This window comes from Microtus pennsylvanicus, chromosome 2 (assembly GCF_037038515.1).
Source record: "Microtus pennsylvanicus isolate mMicPen1 chromosome 2, mMicPen1.hap1, whole genome shotgun sequence".
Taxonomy (NCBI): Eukaryota; Metazoa; Chordata; class Mammalia; order Rodentia; family Cricetidae; genus Microtus; species Microtus pennsylvanicus.
The window spans coordinates 67867024-67883831 of NC_134580.1; the positions used below are offsets into that span (position 1 = coordinate 67867024).

General features: G+C 40.2%; 1 protein-coding gene across 8 annotated transcripts in view; it reads left to right on the forward strand.

Annotated features, from left to right (window-relative positions):
* Fnbp4 (formin binding protein 4) overlaps nucleotides 1–16808 on the forward strand; it is a 36251-nt gene that overhangs the window by 10965 nt on the left and 8478 nt on the right. For 2 of the 8 annotated variants that reach the window (XR_012909671.1, XM_075961280.1), the window contains exons 8-12: nucleotides 1604–1814; nucleotides 6496–6620; nucleotides 8263–8367; nucleotides 10927–11060; nucleotides 12043–12227. Coding sequence is in view for 3 of the 8 variants with exons in the window: in XM_075961280.1 (XP_075817395.1) it covers nucleotides 1604–1814; nucleotides 6496–6620; nucleotides 8263–8367; nucleotides 10927–11060; nucleotides 12043–12227 (760 nt within the window). In the remaining 5 variants the exon portion in view is untranslated. Of the gene's footprint in view, nucleotides 1–1603; nucleotides 1815–2034; nucleotides 2515–6495; nucleotides 6621–8262; nucleotides 8368–10926; nucleotides 12228–16808 lie in introns of those variants that run through there. The other 6 variants (XR_012909674.1, XR_012909675.1, XR_012909672.1 and 3 more) reach the window with 6 other exon arrangements.

Genomic DNA, 16808 nt, shown 5'->3' on the forward strand with positions numbered 1-16808 from the left:
AAAACCTCTCTTACTAATATACCCATAGATGAGTCTCCTACGTTCTTCTAGAACCATTCAAGGGGACGGTGCTGATTAATCATCACTGATTTAAGGGACTTACTTTCCCTTATTACTGTTATACTCGGGTTGTTATGCTCAACTTTGCTCATCTCTTCACCTGTGTTATTTTTGAAGATTTATTTTTTTATATGTATATTTTGTGTACATTGATGCATGCCTAGTGCCTGCAGAGGTCAAAGGAAGGACATCAGATCCCAGGAACTGCAGTTATAGATAACAGTGAACTAAACCCAGGTCCTTTGCAAGAGCAACAGGTGCTCATAACAACTGAACCATTTCTCCAGTTCCCTAAGTGTTTTCTAATCTAATGAAGTACAGAATTGTTGTTTTGATTTCTAGTGCTGCTCTTGCTAGTTGTCAAACAGTAAATAGGTCTTGTGAGATAATACTAAGGGGTAGAGGTGGGATGGCTTCAAACTTGTGATCTTCTGCCTTAGTCTCCGAGTACTGGGATTACAGGCGTGTTCACCACACCCAGTTCTTTTTTTGCCCTCTCCTCTTAGGGGGGTAGTCTTTTGCTTTGTCTTTAAAAGTCCAATATGAAGCAGGATTTTTTTATTTTCTTTTTTAATTTTTAAATTTATGTGTATGAGTGATCTATCATACACAACTTTATGCCAGAAGAAGGCCTCAGATCGCACTATAGGTGGTTGTGAGGTAACATGTAATTGCTGGTAACTGAATTTAGGACCACTAGAAGAGCAGCCAGTGCTCTTAACTGATGAACCATCTCCAGCCCCAAAGCTTGACCTGGGTCAGTAACAATAACCTGAAGCTTTCCCTGTTTGAAGATTTGAATCTGTAGGGGACCAGCTAATAAAACTGTTTCCATTATGTGTATGCATGTCAGAAGGTTTATATGTTTGTGACACATCAAAATTTGTCACTGTAATTAATTGTGAGTGAACATTTATTCAATTTTTGTGGGTGTTTTTTTTTTTTTTTTTGAGACAGTTTCCTTATGTAGCCCAGGCTGGCCTTGAATTCACAAAGTTTTGCCTCCCGAGTGCTGGGATTAAAAGCATGTGACAGTACTGCCTAGCTTTTTTGTTATTTTTTTTGTCCCCCCCACCCCTACCCCTCACCCCTAAGCTGAGGGGCAAACCCAGGACCTTGCATTTGCTAGGCTACCACTGAACTAAATCTCCAACCCCATGAATGAACATTTACTAATAGCAGAGGAATATATGGAAATGGAACATAATTTTGAGCTGTGAAAGAAAGTGGTTAAAAATGCTGCTGCTTCTCAAGTTTTTTTTTTAATTATTATACATGCAGTATTCTATCTGCATGTATGCCTGCAGGCCAGAAGAGGGCACAAGATCTCATTACAGATGGCTGTGAGCCACCATGTGGTTGCTGGGAATTGAACTCAGGACCTCTGGAAGAACAGCCAGTGGTCTTAACCTCTGAGCCATCTCTCCAGCCCAAAAGTTTTAAACTTAAAAACCAGTTATGACCATTGTTCTTAGTACTTGCAGTATTTAACTGTTGATAAGTAGTTAATATCATGCTAATTTTATTAACACATTCTTTGTAGGCAGAGTTAAGAGCCTTGGAAGAAGGAGATGGAAGTATGTCAGGGTCCAGTCCACGTTCTGATATCAGCCAGCCAGCATCTCAGGATGGAATGCGTAGACTTACGTCTAAAAGAGGAAAATGGAAGATGTTTGTTCGAGCTACCAGTCCAGAGTCCACCAGCCGAAGTTCTAGTAAAACTGGACAAGAGACTCCAGAAAATGGAGAACCTGGTAATTTGTGCTTCCCATAAACTAATTCCCTCCCCATCCCTCTTGGAAACCACTGAGCTTTGCATCCCTAGAGCACAGTAAACTTTAGAGTACTGGGTAGTGTGATAAGCCTTCTCTGTTTTTCTTCTTACACAATAGCGGGGAGATGGTGTTCTTAGTATTTGAAATTCTATAAATGAAGCTTTCTTCTACATCTCTTGTTTTTTTGTTTTTCTTGTAGACATGCATGAATTTGAGAGGTTGACCTCAGTCAGGTCCTGTATTTCTTACAAAGTTGGGATTACTACTTTTTTCCACAGCAGGAAATAAGATTGTTCCAGCCTTTTTGTTTCTTTTTCTTTCTTTGTCTTTTATTGTGCGTGTGTGCCATGGTATGTGTAGATGAGAGGACAACTTTGAGGAATCTATTTTCTTTTACCTTTCCATGGGCTCTTAAGGACTGACGCAGGTCATCCAGCTCATACAGTAGTAAGCCCTCACTGAACCACACTAGCCCCCAACTTGTGTGTAAGACGTGAATGAATATTCCTTTGCTTACTACAGCTAGGAGAATATCAAAGGTCTACTCCTGGCAAGCCCAGTCTACATCTTGGTTCTGTTCTCTGTAAAAGTTACCCTCTTTATTATGGGTAGGTTGACAACCTGACTCTGTCACAGGATTCAGGTTGTCTCCATTCTGGGAATGGTGGAAGAGTTCCATTTCAATTCCCAGTTAATCAGAGAACTCTAAATAAAGGTAATGTTTTCATTTACATTTGACTCTAATTTTGTGTTGGAAAATTAGGAATAAGATTTGAGCACCAAGCCTTTCTACAGTATATTTTCCACAAGACACTTTTTATCAGTTCTAGCTAAAATGCTACCTAATAATACAAGTAATATATGTTGTTGTTTGGTTTTTTTGAGACAGCAGATAAAACCACTAAGGATGACAATCTGTGTTTGATTCCCAGGACCTGAGTGGTGGGAGGAGGAAGAAAGGAAGTCTTAAAAGTTGTGCTCTGACATCCACACATGCACCATAATGTGCACACATCTACACTCCTATATGCCACACCTGCACAATAAGTAAATGTAATTTTTTTAAAAAGAATCTGGAGCTGGTTGGTGGTGGTACGCGCCTTTAATCCCAGTACTCAGGTGAAAAAGGCAGGTGGATCTCTTTGAGTTCGCTCAAGACCAGCCTGGTCTACAGAATGAGTTCCAGGATAGTCAGGGTTATACCAAGAAATCCCGTCTCAAAAAAACAAAATACAAACAAAAAGAATCTGGGTGGGATGACACCTGCCTTTAATCTTAGCACTTGAAAGACAAGCAGGCAAACCAGCCAGGGCTACACTGTGTAGCCTCTTTTGTTTTGTTTTGTTTTTTTCCAGCAAATAAAGAATTCTGGTTTCCTATCCCTGCTATATACATTTTGTCTTTTTTATGTACATACACTCTTCCAGACCATTTTCCTTTTTTGTTGTTTTTATTTTTTATAGATTTATTTTATGTATTTGAGTCCTCTATTGACTTTTTGCCAGAAGAGTGTTTCAGACCCCACTATAAATGGTTACAAGCCATCATATGGTTGCTGGGACTTGAACTCAGGAACTCTTAACTGTTGAGCCGTCTCTCCATCCCGCTTGTTGTTTTAGACCACCTGATATCTTGTCAAAATGGTAGGATGGATTAAGTTGTACATTTTTATGATGGAATTGTATGCCGCAGTGCAGAAATGAATGAGTCGTAATTATGGGTAACAACATAGGAATTTTTGAGATGGTGTTGAACAAAAAGCAACATGGAAAAATCACGTTCTGGTCTGTATATTGTAAGCCAGAAAATAGGCAAAAACTTGATGAAACTAAGGAATAACACCATCAAAATAGAGGTTGTCTGTAGAAGGTTGTAGGTAGGAAGGTTGATGACAGGTACAGGGATCCAGATGAAGCCAAATTGTAGTTTCTTTGTTCTTTGTTGCTCACACTGTATTACATGTATTTGTCAAGGTGTTCATCAATATATATTACTCTAATAAACATGCTACCACATGTATCTTTATGCACATTTTAGTTTTACTAAGATAGATTCTTTTCTTTTTTTAATTTAGTTATTTTTGTTTTATGTACATTGGTGCATGAACGCCTATGTGAGGGCATCAGAAGCCCTGGAACTGGAGTTACAGACAGTTGTGAGCTGCCATGTGGGTGCTGGGAATTGAACCTGGGTCCTCTAGTGTTCTTAACTACTGAGCCACCTCTCCAGCCCCTACAGATAGATTCTTTGTTATTTATATCTTGGGAGTGTGTGTTTTGCTTTTCAGCTTTTATTTGAAAAGAATTTTAAACATGATTTTAGTATATTTTTTTCTTTTTGGTTTTTCAACACAGGGTTTCTCTGTGTAACCTCCCTAGCTATCCTGGAACTAGACCGGGCTGGCCTTGAACTCACAGAGATCTGCCTGCCTCTGCCTCCCGAGTGTTGGGATTAAAGGCGTGTGCCACCACTGCCTGGCTTGATTTTGTTTTTTATACAGAATATAAGTATTTTCTTCATTAATCTTCCTTGTGAAAGGAACTATAGGCCAAAAGGAAGATAATGTTCTACATACAAGTATACCTTCGTGTGCAGTATATGCTGGAGTGCCGCTGCATATAAATTAGGACCAAGTGATGGCATCAGACATTAAAGGAGGAATAGAGATATTCTCGTCAGTCAGATTCAAGAGCAAACATGACACAAAAGTTGGAAATAAGACCAAGTCAGCAACTTTAATTAGGACACTGCAGGCTTTATAGGGCTGCTTCTGAGACTACAGCGTGCACTTGTACACAGCAAGGAAGAGCTGGTTAGAAGCTGGATGAGGAAGTTTTCACTAAACCATATTAACTTCTTATCAACTGCCAAAACAACAAATAAATGGGAGCATGTGAGTGAGTTTTGTATAGGCATATTATAGCAGTGTTAATTGGTACAGATGAATCTGGCCAAATTCCGGTCGTGTAGCTTTTATCTATTTACTCCTGTCCAAACATGTTAGGACAACATGCATTCTGTGGTAGAGGATGACCAGTGATGTTTACATTGCTGACACTGCTGTCAATATTCCATCACTTGCTGCAAACATGCTTTCCCAGAGACCAGGGAACTACAGCCTCACGCTCTCTAATTGACTTCTAATAGAGCCTCAGCTTGATGATAGGAAGGTGAAGTGGGGGCTGCTCACACCAATCTGAGGAGGTTGCTGGGTGCCCTGTAAACATTGAGGTTCTGTGGCTTGGTGATAGCCCACTACAGTCTTCACAGCCACCTGCCTTAGGGTCTTAGTGTTCACACCTGTATAACTTAAGTTTTTGTTTAATTGCCCTATAGAATCTTCCAGTTAGAATTAAAATTGCTTTTCGCCTGCCACTAGATAGACTTCTAAAATATGATTTTTATAAGTTAATAAGTCAGACTAATAGATTTTTGTTTCAAATCATTTAAAAATGTAGAAAAAACAAGGGCTAGCAAGATGACTCAGTGGGTAAAAGCATTTACTGCCCAACAATGCAGTCATGACTTGAGTTTAATCCCTAGGACCCATATAAATGTAGAAGGAGAGAACCACCTTCACAAAGTTGTTCTCTAATGTCCACGTGTGCACAGTGGCATAACAACACACATACATAGAATATTATTTTAATTATCACTTAAAAAGCCTAAGGGGTATCATTATCTGTTTCTATAATTCTGACACTTAGGATACAGAGGTTTTAGGATAGACTGGGCTACCAAGTGAGATCATATTCTAACTTTCATTTTATCTTATCTTAGAGTTTGTAAAATGTCTTGCTCTGTATCCCTGTCTAGCCTAGAGCTCCCTGTGTAGGTTTTGGTGGTGTTGAATTAATTTTTCTTCCCTTCACCTCTCAAGTGTTGGGATCATGGGTGCGTGCTACCATGTCAGTTGTGAAGCCGTATAATGGGAGAGAAGGGATCTTGGCCAGGTTGCCTCTGCTGTCATCTAGAATGGCTGGGACTATTGGTAGAGACAACTATATGAATCTTGATGGTCTTATAAGTTCTTATAGTTCTTAGCCACTTCAGGATTTCAGGAAGGTAATGGGGCGAGTTTTTGGTGGTGGTAATTTTTTTTTTTTTTTGAAAAGGGAGTTCTGTATGGCTGTCTGTCCTGGTATTTACCTGTTTAGACCAGGTTGGCCTTGAACTCAAAGAGATTCTCCTGCCTCTCTGCCTAAGTAATGGAGCTAAAGACATGTACCACCATGACTGGCATTGGTGACTTGTTATATAGTCCAGACTGGCCTGAAACTCAGGATCCTCTTATCCGTTCCGGGATACTAACAGGCGTGACCTATGCTTGGCAGCTGAAGTTGATGCTGCCCAACTTTTCTTCCTATTCCGCCCAATTTGGTAAAGAATCCTGTGTATTCCTAGTTTGATACCTAGCTTTTGTAAGAAATGGAAGGAAAGATGGTAAAGACAAAGGGAAAGCGGAAACTCTAAGGTAAACATGGTAGTAGAACAATGGGACTTTGTGGTCGCCTTTCTAGAAAAGGTACCTTTGGTGCTGATGGACGAGTTATTAGAACTTCGATAAAGCAGGCAAGAGAGTTGCAAAGAGAAGAAAATGTGTTTTGGAGCTCTCGGTTATCTGTGTTGGCTTAATTTCATGGTGTTTTTGTTTTTGTAGCAATCGGTGCTGAAAATTCTGAAAAAACAGATGAAAATTCAGACAAGGAAGCAGAATTAGAAGAGTCTTCTGAGAAGATAAAAGTCCAAATAGCACCTAAAGTAGAAGAAGAGCAGGATTTGAAAGTACGGGTATTTGTGATCTTCACTGGGGAGGTGGACATGGAGAAGGCTGGCCTGAGACTTGGGATACTCCTGCGTCAGTATCCCAAATGCTGGGATTACAGGTTCAGCCATTAAACTGTTGCTAACTTCTGTTAGCAAGCCATAAGCTTTATTGTGTTCAAAACTAAAATTCTCATTTTGTTAGAATAAAAGATTTTATTTAAGGCTAGAATAAGGATGATGCTGAGAAGTAAGTTGTATGAAAATTGTAAATACTTTCATTGAAATTAATCCTTTGCTGGAAAGAAATACAGGCTTCTCTGATTTACAAGTACTAAAAAGAGGAAAGATTTAATTCTTATGTGAAATGCTTGTCTTTAGGCCAGGTGGTGGTGGCGCACGCCTTTAATCCCAGCACTTGGGAGGCAGAGGCAGGCGGATCTCTGTGAGTTTGAGGCCAGCCTGGTCTACAAAGTGAGTTTCAGGACAGGCACCAAAGGTACACAGAGAAACCCTGTCTAGAAAAACCAAAAAAAAAAAAAAAGAAAAGAAAAGAAATGCTTATCTTTAAAGGAAGGCACATTTGTTTCCAGTTGCATTTGTAGCCTCATGAAAATCTTTTCTATTCACAGGGATTTATAACCAGGACCACATCTGGTTATGCCCAAATCTGAACTGTTTAAGTCTTAATTTGTAAATAACTGAATGCACATCCTCCATATATGTTAAAACACCTGGGCTGCTTATAATACCTCATACTACATCTAATACTACGTTAATGGCTATTTGAAACAGTATCATCATGGAGCTCAGGCAGGGTTGGAACTCAGTCCTCCATCCTCAGCCGCAGGAGTGCTGGGGTTATTGGCCTGTACTACCATACCTGGTGTACACTGTATTGAGAGATATAACCAAAAATGTCTATGCTTCTTTAACATAGACTGATTTATTTATTTATTTTCTAAAATTCTTAGTCTGTTGATTTAATGTGACCCTTTAAATGTGATTTGTTGGGAAAACTGTAGCATGTATTTTTCTGTATTGTGCAACCTAGAAGGGACTGGGAGAATTTGATTTTCCAGCAAAAGTAAATGAAAATTTGGACAATATTTGAATATCATTTGTGATATTTTCCTTTCAGTTATTTTAAGATATAGTTGACATATTTACCATTTATAGTAAGATGTTTTATGTGTGTGTGTGTATAGTCACATCACAGACCTTTCTTTCTTTGGTATAGGGCTGTTAGACTATTTTTCTGAATTTCAGCTGTACAATGTGGTATTGTTGGGTATTGTCACCAAGCTGTACCTTAGAGCCCAATTTTGTGGGTGAATGGTTTCTACTACTGGACCAGTATTTCCCTTATCACTTCAGCCTTAGCAGCAATCACAATTTCGATATTCTCTTTATGTAAATGTGGTTGTTTAAGATTAGAATCTATGTTCAGCTGTTGAAATTTATGCTGTTTGAATACATTGTAATAGAGTGAGTAGATAAACATTTTATTATTTATGTGAATTTTATTATAAAATAGAATTCTAAGCATGTCTAGCTATAGTTACTTGTGTACAGCTAATAAATTTCCAGTATCTGTAATAATAAATTAATGAAGGAAGGAATGCTCGAGTTCTGGTTTAATTTTTTCTGTTCTTTATTACAGTTTCAGATTGGAGAACTGGCAAATACCCTGACAAGCAAATTTGAATTCCTAGGGATTAATAGACAGTCCATCTCCAATTTTCACATGCTGCTCTTACAGACTGAGGTAATTCATCTGGTTTTGGCGTAATTGTCACTTTGTTGTTTTATTTTTTATTTATTCTTTTCAAAAATGTGTTATGTATACAGTGTTCTGCCTACATGTATGCCCGCAGGCCAGAAGAGGGTATCAGATCTTATTACAGATGGTTGTGAACCACCATGCTGGGAACTGAACTCAGGACCTCTGGCAGAGCAACCAGTGCTCTCAACCTCTGAACCATCTCTCCAGCCCTTTTGTTTTTGTTTTTCTGAGACAGAACCTATGTAGCCATGGCTGGTCTGAGCTTAATGTACAGACCAGGACTGTCTCAAATTTAGAAATTCTGGCTCTGTACTGGGACTAAAGGCTCTTATGCCACACTCAGCTTATTTAGCGTTTATGAAAGTTTTGTTTGTTTTTTGAGACAGGCTGTCCTGGAACTTACTCTGTAAGCTGGCCTCAAACTCAGCAAGATCTGCCTGCATTTTGCCTCCTGAGTGCTGGGCTCTTGCCACCACTCCCCTCCTGAAAGTTTCTTTTTTATTTAGATGTCTGTGTATACACATATACACAGAGGCCAGAAGAGGACGTCAAATCCTCTGAAGCTGGAGTCACAGGTGTCTGAGCTACCTGGCATGGGTACTGGGAACCAGATTTAGGTCTTAATTGCCAAACCAACTCTCCAATTCCTGTGGGTTTATCTTTTGTCACTGTTGTTTTTGCTTTTCGTTTTTCAAGACAGACTTTCTCTGTGTAGCCCTGGCTGTTCTGGAACTCACTCTGGAGACCAGGCTGGCTTTGAACTCACAGAAATCTGCTGCCTCTGCCTCCTGAGTTCTGGAATTAAAGGTGTGTGCTACCTCCACCCAGCTTCCAGTCCTTGTTTTGTTTTTAATGCCTGGGTGGTGTTCATGCCTATGTCTATGTGCATGTGTACAAGTGGAGTCCTGTACTGAACATTAGGAACCGTTCTCCACTGTATTTTACCTTATTAATTGAGATACTTTCTCACCTGAGTCTAGAGCTTACCAATACTTGTGGTATGTTTGGCCAACTTGCTCAGCGTGTCTCCACTTTCTGAGTGTTGTAATTTCAGGGGGGCCATGGTGCTTTCCTGGCTTTTATTTGGGGTGTGGGGATCTTAATTCTGGTCCTGATGCTTGTGGCAAGAACTTTAATAACTGAGCTATCTCCATAGCCCATAAATAGTGCTTGAATGGCACTCTTTGTTAAGAATGTGTTTATGGGGCCAGAGAGACGGCTCAGTGATCGGGAGCACCGACTGTTCTGCCAGAGGATCTGGATTCAGTTCCCATCACCCACGTGGGGAACTAACAACTGTAACTCCAGGATCCATCACCTTCATACAGACATACACGCAGGCAAAACACCAACACATATCAAATAAAAATTATTTTTCAATAAAATGTGTTTTGTAGCTGGGCAGTGGTGTTACATGCCTTCAATCCCAGCACGTGCTAAGCAGATGCCAGATGAATCTCTTGACATTTAGGCCACCCTGATTCACAGTGAGTTCCAGGAGAGCTAGGGCAGAGAAACCCTATCTCAAACCCCACCCCAAAATGTGTTTTGTGAGTAGGGAGATGTCACAGTGGGTATAAGTAGTAATAAAAGAGATAGATGACCTTTGTCTCAGAACCCATAAAGTGGGAGAACCAGCTCTACAAAGTTGTCCTCAAATTTCCACTTGGAGCAAATCACTCACACCCACACACACAGTAGTAATAAATAGTTTTGTGGAGGAGGGGTTGAGACAATCCTGGTTGTTCTGGAGATCACTATGTAGACAAGGCTAACCTCAGACTTACAGATCCTCAAGCCTCAACTGAGATTAAAGGCTTGTACTACCACTTCCAGCTTTTAAAATTTTAAAAATGTGTTTTACAATATTAACTCTGAATTCATATTTAAACTATCAGCGCTGCAGGTAGTAACACTTTATTAAATAAAGCAGAATATCACCTTAATAGACATACATTTAAGAAGTGTTTTTTTTTTTTTTTTTTTCGAGACAAGGTTTCTCTGTAGCTGTGGTGCCTGCCTGTCCTGGAACTAGCTCTTGTAGACCAGGCTGGCCTCGAACTCCCAGAGATCCGCCTGCCTCTGCCTCCCCAGTGCTGGGATTAAAGGCGTGTGCCACCACCGCCCGGCTTTTTTTTGTTTTTGTTTTTTTTAATATTTATTTATTTATTATGTATACAATATTCTGTCTGTGTGTATGCCTGCAGGTCAGAAGAGGGCACTAGACCCCATTACAGATGGTTGTGAGCCACCATGTGGTTGCTGGGAATTGAACTCAGGACCTTTGGAAGAGCAGGCAATGCTCTTAACCTCTAACCCGTCTCTCCAGCCCCTGTTTTTTTTTTTTGTTTGTTTGTTTTTTTCTTTGAGACAGGGTTTCTCTGTGACTCTGGAGCCTGTCCTGGAACTTGCTCTGTAGACCAGGCTGGTCTCGAACTCACAGAGATCCACCTGCCTCTGCCTCCCAAGTGCTGGGATTAAAGGCGTGCGCCACCACCCCCCAGCATTCTAATCTCAATCTTAATTCTCTGTTGATTCTAGACTCGAATTGCAGATTGGCGAGAAGGGGCTCTTAATGGAAATTACTTAAAACGAAAGCTTCAGGATGCCGCAGAACAACTAAAACAGTATGAAATAAACGCCACTCCTAAAGGCTGGTCCTGCCACTGGGACAGGTACGCACTCTTCTCCCCTTTTCATCTTTCACCTTTGACATCTCAGACATGATTTGTGATCGCCACCACCTGACGCCATGACAGCCTGTCTGGAGCCTGAGAGCAGCTGCAGTCAGCAGTGCTGGGCAGGCAAAAGCACTGCAAGCAGAGTTTGCCCAGCCACACATTTGGAGAAACAAAATCAGTGTTTAAAAGTGTTCCATGTAACGGATTTTTTCCCAAGATTGGACAAAGCCGGTTTTTACTCTCCAGAGTGTTGCACGGAGTAGGGCGGGCTTGGGGGTTAAGCGCATGCGAGAGCTCTGTGCGCTTTACAGGACCTCTGGAAGCAACTACTCCTGATTAACCTCGGTGACGTTCAGGAAAGCTTCGTGACTGAAGATGAGTGAAGAACAAGAGTACTATCCTCTGCCAGCAGGTCAGATGAAAACATTTCTTTTTATATTTGGCTTTTCTTGATTTTTTTTTTTCGTTATTTGAAATCTTTGCTCTTTTATTTTTCAGCTCCCAGATCCTCTCCCTCTCTTTAGCTTTCACTGTGTTTGATATCAAGAATTTGAAATGAATTCCACGGTCCAAGAGGGGAAGAGTCACCTTTCACTTCGATGTTCTCTTCTTTGGAAGGGAAATTAGTGTTCTAGGCAACTGAGTCCCTTCATTAATGAAACCTGGAACCTGGTTATGCATTGGCAAAAAACAAAAACAAAACAAATGAAAGAAAAGAAATGATTTCTTATTCATCCTTTGGAGAGGGCTAAGGGCTGTATTCACAGAGCTGCTGACACTGCAAATAGCTTTGAATTTTCCTGGGTTTTCCATCCACAATTGTCAAAGCTCTTTGTTGCCTTTGTGAATAGCAGTCCATAAGAAGAGGTTCGTCCCTGTGAGAGCAGACTGCTTGCTGTCCTGGGACAGGACCAAATGGAAGTGTCCCTGTAGGAGAACGGATTTTAAAACATGTGTTTTCTTTCTTGTAATTTAGGGATCATAGACGATATTTCTATGTAAACGAACAGTCGGGCGAGTCTCAGTGGGAATTCCCAGATGGTGAGGAGGAGGAAGAAAGCCAAGCACAAGAAGTTAGAGATGAGATTCTTCCTAAGTCGACTGTGAAAGATAAAACCTGCACTGATCCAAACTCTACAGAGTCCTCTGAGAATTCCACAGGTAGGACAGTCTACTCTGTTGTAGTTGAACAGTTTTGGGGAAAAGGACATTAATATTTTTACTATAGGACAATTTGTAGCATAGTAATAAGATACGCTAATTGCAAAGTCCAACTTAAACTAAGAGAATGCATGAGTTACACTGAAAGGAATTAATTCAATGACTAGTCAGAAAGCCAAATAACTATCTTCTGATCTTAAAAGATTTCATGTAATAAATATTAATTAGTACATGTTTTTGCTTACTCATTAATAGAGTACAAATCAAAATTCACATTAAATTTAAAAATATAAGAGACCTATATGTAGGCGTAAGTTTCTGTCCCACCTGGTCCTGCAGCCATTCAGTCCCAAAGAAATACAGAGGCTTATATTAATTATAAACTCTTTACCCTATTAGTACAGGCTTATTACTACCTCTTAACAACTTAAATTAACCTATAATTCTTGTCTGTGTTTAGCCACATAGCTTGGTACCTTTTATCAGTGAGGCATTCTCATCCTACTTCTTCTGTGTCTGACAACTGCGTCTCTGCCTTTCCTCTTCCCAGAATTCTCCTAGTCTGGTCACTCCGCCTATATTTCCTGTCTGGCTATTGGCCAATCAGCATTTTATTAAACCAATATGAGTGGCAAATTTTTGCAGTGCACATGAGCATTATCCCACATTCCCCTTTTTTTCTTTTCAAAACAAGAACTCTGAATCTAATCTCTCTTATTTATCATTTTTCCGAGCATTATTCATAATTACTTGTAACTAAAACTCTAAACAAAGACAGACATCTAAAATCCATTTTTGGGAAATGTGGGTGCAGTCTCCTAGACTATTCCCTGCTGTTTGGGGGTGCTGATAATCTTAAGGAGACCCAAAGAAACTTTAGGATTGTGGTCAAGTTCTGACTGGTGTATTTTGTAAGGCTGGATCATCACAGCCAGCTGTCTTGAGGCTGTTCTTAATGTAGAACACAGAAGAAACTTCAACAGAGGTGCTCTAAAATGTTCTATCATCTTGGCCATCCGCTCCTATTGGAGATTTCTCAGGGGATCTTCCTTGATCGAACCTTATTTTTCTTTTTTTTTTAAACATTTATTTATTTATTATGTATAGAATGTTCTATGTATATGCCTACAGGCCAGAAGAGGGCACCAGACCTCATGACAGATGGTTGTGAGCCACCATGTGGTTGCTGGGAATTGAACTCAGGACCTCTGGAATAGCAGGCAATGCTCTTAACCACTGAGCCATCTCCCCAGCCCAAACCTTATTTTTCTTAACCCAGAATGAATCACAGCCCCTTATTTCCTGTGGAAACAAAAGCAAAACCTCTTCTCCAAAGTAACATATCTTTTGAATTAAATTTTGAAGTCAGGGGCTGGAGAGATGGCTCAGGAGTTAGGAGCACTGCCTGCTCTTCAACATATCTTTTGAATTAAATTTTGAAGTCAGGGGCTGGAGAGATGGCTCAGGAGTTAGGAGCACTGCCTGCTCTTCCAGAGGTCCTGAGTACAATTTCCCAGCCAACCACATGGTAGCTCATAAATCTGTAATGGGATCTTATGTCCTCTTCTGGTGTGCAAGCATGCCTGCATGCAGAATATTGTATGAATGATAAGTAAATCTTTTTAAAAAAAATTTGAGGTCAAGGCATTTTCAAAATTATATAGGTTGGATTAATCCAGCAGCATTTATAATCAAATATTTTTAGCAGCTATTGCTCTATCCTCAGCAGTCAAACAATTCAAAGACAACACAGTAACAAACAGTATCCAGATTCATCTTTACATTGCTTTATTTTTTTTACTCTTTTATCTTTATGTTTTAATTTTTTTTTTTTTTTTGAAAGAGGGTTTCTCTGTGTCTTTTTCTGTCCTGGAATTCGCTCTGTAGATTAGGCTGGCCTCTAAATCAGAGATCCACCTGCTTCTGCCTCCCAAGTGCTGGGATTAAAGGCGTGCACCACCACACCCAACTATTTCTTTTTTTTTTTAAAGGACTTTCTTTATCCTTTTATTCTCCCAAGCCTACATATATTTTTAAACAAACTGTAAACTGTTTAGAGGGTTTTTTGTTCCCCTGTTGAATCTGACTTTATATCTCTTTTTCTGACCACATGAGTCTTTAATCTGCTAAGTGATATGACTAGAATTAAAGCTGCAGCTTTGGCAGCTGCCTCCACCCCATTTCTTAACTTTTTAAGAGTCTAGGTTCATGGCTGGTCTGGTACTTGCTAGATAGACTGAGGCTGTTCTCAAACTCATAGAGATCCATCTGCTTCTGCCTCCCAAGTGCTGGGTTAAAGGTGTGCAGCCACACCCACCCAGATCTCTTTTTTGTTTGTTTATTTTTAAAACATGGTTGCTAGGTTGAACTCAGGTTTCCATGCTTGTAACACAAGCACTTTGCTATTTCCTGTTCTTGTGCTTTTTGTTTTTTTAATCATCTCATCTTATATGTGCACGTGTCTTTGCACTTTGTGTGTGCCTAGTGCCACGCACTTCAAAGGCAATGACTGTCAGAGTCCCCGAAATCTACAGATGGTTGTGAGCTGCCATGTGGGTGTTAGGACTCATCTGGAGACTGTCTTGAAACTTGCTCTATAGATCAGACTGGCCTCAAACTCAGAGATCTCCCTGTCTCTTGTTTCCTGAGTGCTGGATTAAAGATGTGTGCCACCACCACCTGACTAGGAAACTTTGATAGCATAAGACGAACCTCCTTTTTTTGTCTTCTTCCTATCAGGTATGTAGTGGCTTATTTCATCGAAATGACTAAGATAATGCTATCCTGTCCCAACATTATTTTATGCCTGCATGGCCACTTCTCAGTCTTCTACACCCAACAGCTGCATTCACCTTGGTGATGCTTCTAGGATTTTCCATGGCATTGAGCATGGTTCAAACGTTTATTATGCGGTGTCTGGAAGATGCCACTGAACCTTACAAAGAAAGCAGATGTTACTAGACCACTCTAAATCTCTCACTAATGGAATTATGGCTTTGTCTTTAAGAATGCTGTACCTCTGAGCTTTGGCACCAGGAGAATTTCTAGAGGTGCGAGCCCATTCTTGGTCTGTCCATTAATAAAGGACTCAAAATTTTTTAATTAGCTTAATCAGCGTGGTTGTCTCAATCAAGAGTCTAAGGCAGGAAGATTGGGAACTTGAGGGCAACCTGGTGGAAACCCACCCCCTCTACACACTTGCCCATTTTCAGTGCAAAAAAGTGTTTCTTGCTCCCACCAAGAAATTTGCAGTAATATCCCTAATGATTTTGTTAACATCATTAAGAAGCCTAGATAACATTAGATGAACTAAAATATCACAGATTATAATGGTAATGTATAGAGTTAAAGCAAGAGTAAGGGTTTTTACTCTGCCACATTTACAAGTCTACTTTTGGTAGCAGTGAGTGACAAATATTCCTAGTAACAGTTTATGGTTTTTTCTTTAGTACATAATAAACTGAGGCTTGATTTTGGTTGAGTGGATGATTCCATTCTTAACCACTCTGCTGATTTTTGATTGTTTGAATCAGACTCCCAAACTGTTCTCAGACTCCCTATACAGACAAGGAAAGTATGACCTTGACCTCCAAATCCTAGGTGCTGAGATCCCAGTTATCCACCAGCACACTGGGACTCTTGATCATAGTTCCTCATTTTATACACTCCCCTAATTGACTACTGTACAGTAACAAGTCTTAAGGATTGGGGGTTTGGTGGTTTTTTTGTTTCTTTAAAAAACACTTCAATGTCAGGCATTAAGATTTTATTCTATTGTTGATGGCAAACTGTTGATGCTGTCTGGTAAAAGGTAAACCTTGAGCCATTTTTTGGGTGCGGAGTATGGTTTGCTTTTTGTGTGTGTGTGTGTGTGTGACGAGGTTTCTCTGTAGCCCTCTGGCTGTCCTAGAATTCACTCTATAGACCAGACTGGCTACCCTCAGAGATCCGCCTGCCTCTGCCTCCCAAGTGCTGGGATTAACGGTGTGCGCACCATTCGGTTCACTACGCCCATCTTTAAAACCATCTTTTATTAAAAGAAAAATGAGGGTGCCATCAGAATTGCTGGGTGGGTAAAAGTTGATTGCTGCCAAACCTGATGATCTACGTTCAGCCCCCAGGACCCACATGTTGGAAGGAGAGAACTGACTCTTTAAAGTTGTCCTCCAACCTAGATAAATACACACGGGGACACACACACAATTAATTTAAATTTTTTAAAAAAGGCTGGGTGTGGGCTGGAGAGATGGCTCAGTGGTTAAGAGCATTGCCTGCTCTTCCAAAGTTCCTGAGTTCAATTCCCGGCAACCACATGGTGGCTCACAACCATCTGTAATGAGGTCTGGTGCCCTCTTCTGGCCTGCAGACATACACACAGACAGAATATTGTATACATAATAAATAAATAAATTAAAAAAAAAACTAAAAAATAAAAAAGGCTGGGTGGTGGTCGTGCATGCCTTTACTCCTAGCACTCAAGAGGCAGAAGCAGACAGATCTCTGAGTTCAAGGCCAGCCTGGTCTACAAGAGCTAGTTCTAGGACAGGCTCAAAAACTACTCTTGAGAAGAGAGGAAAAAAA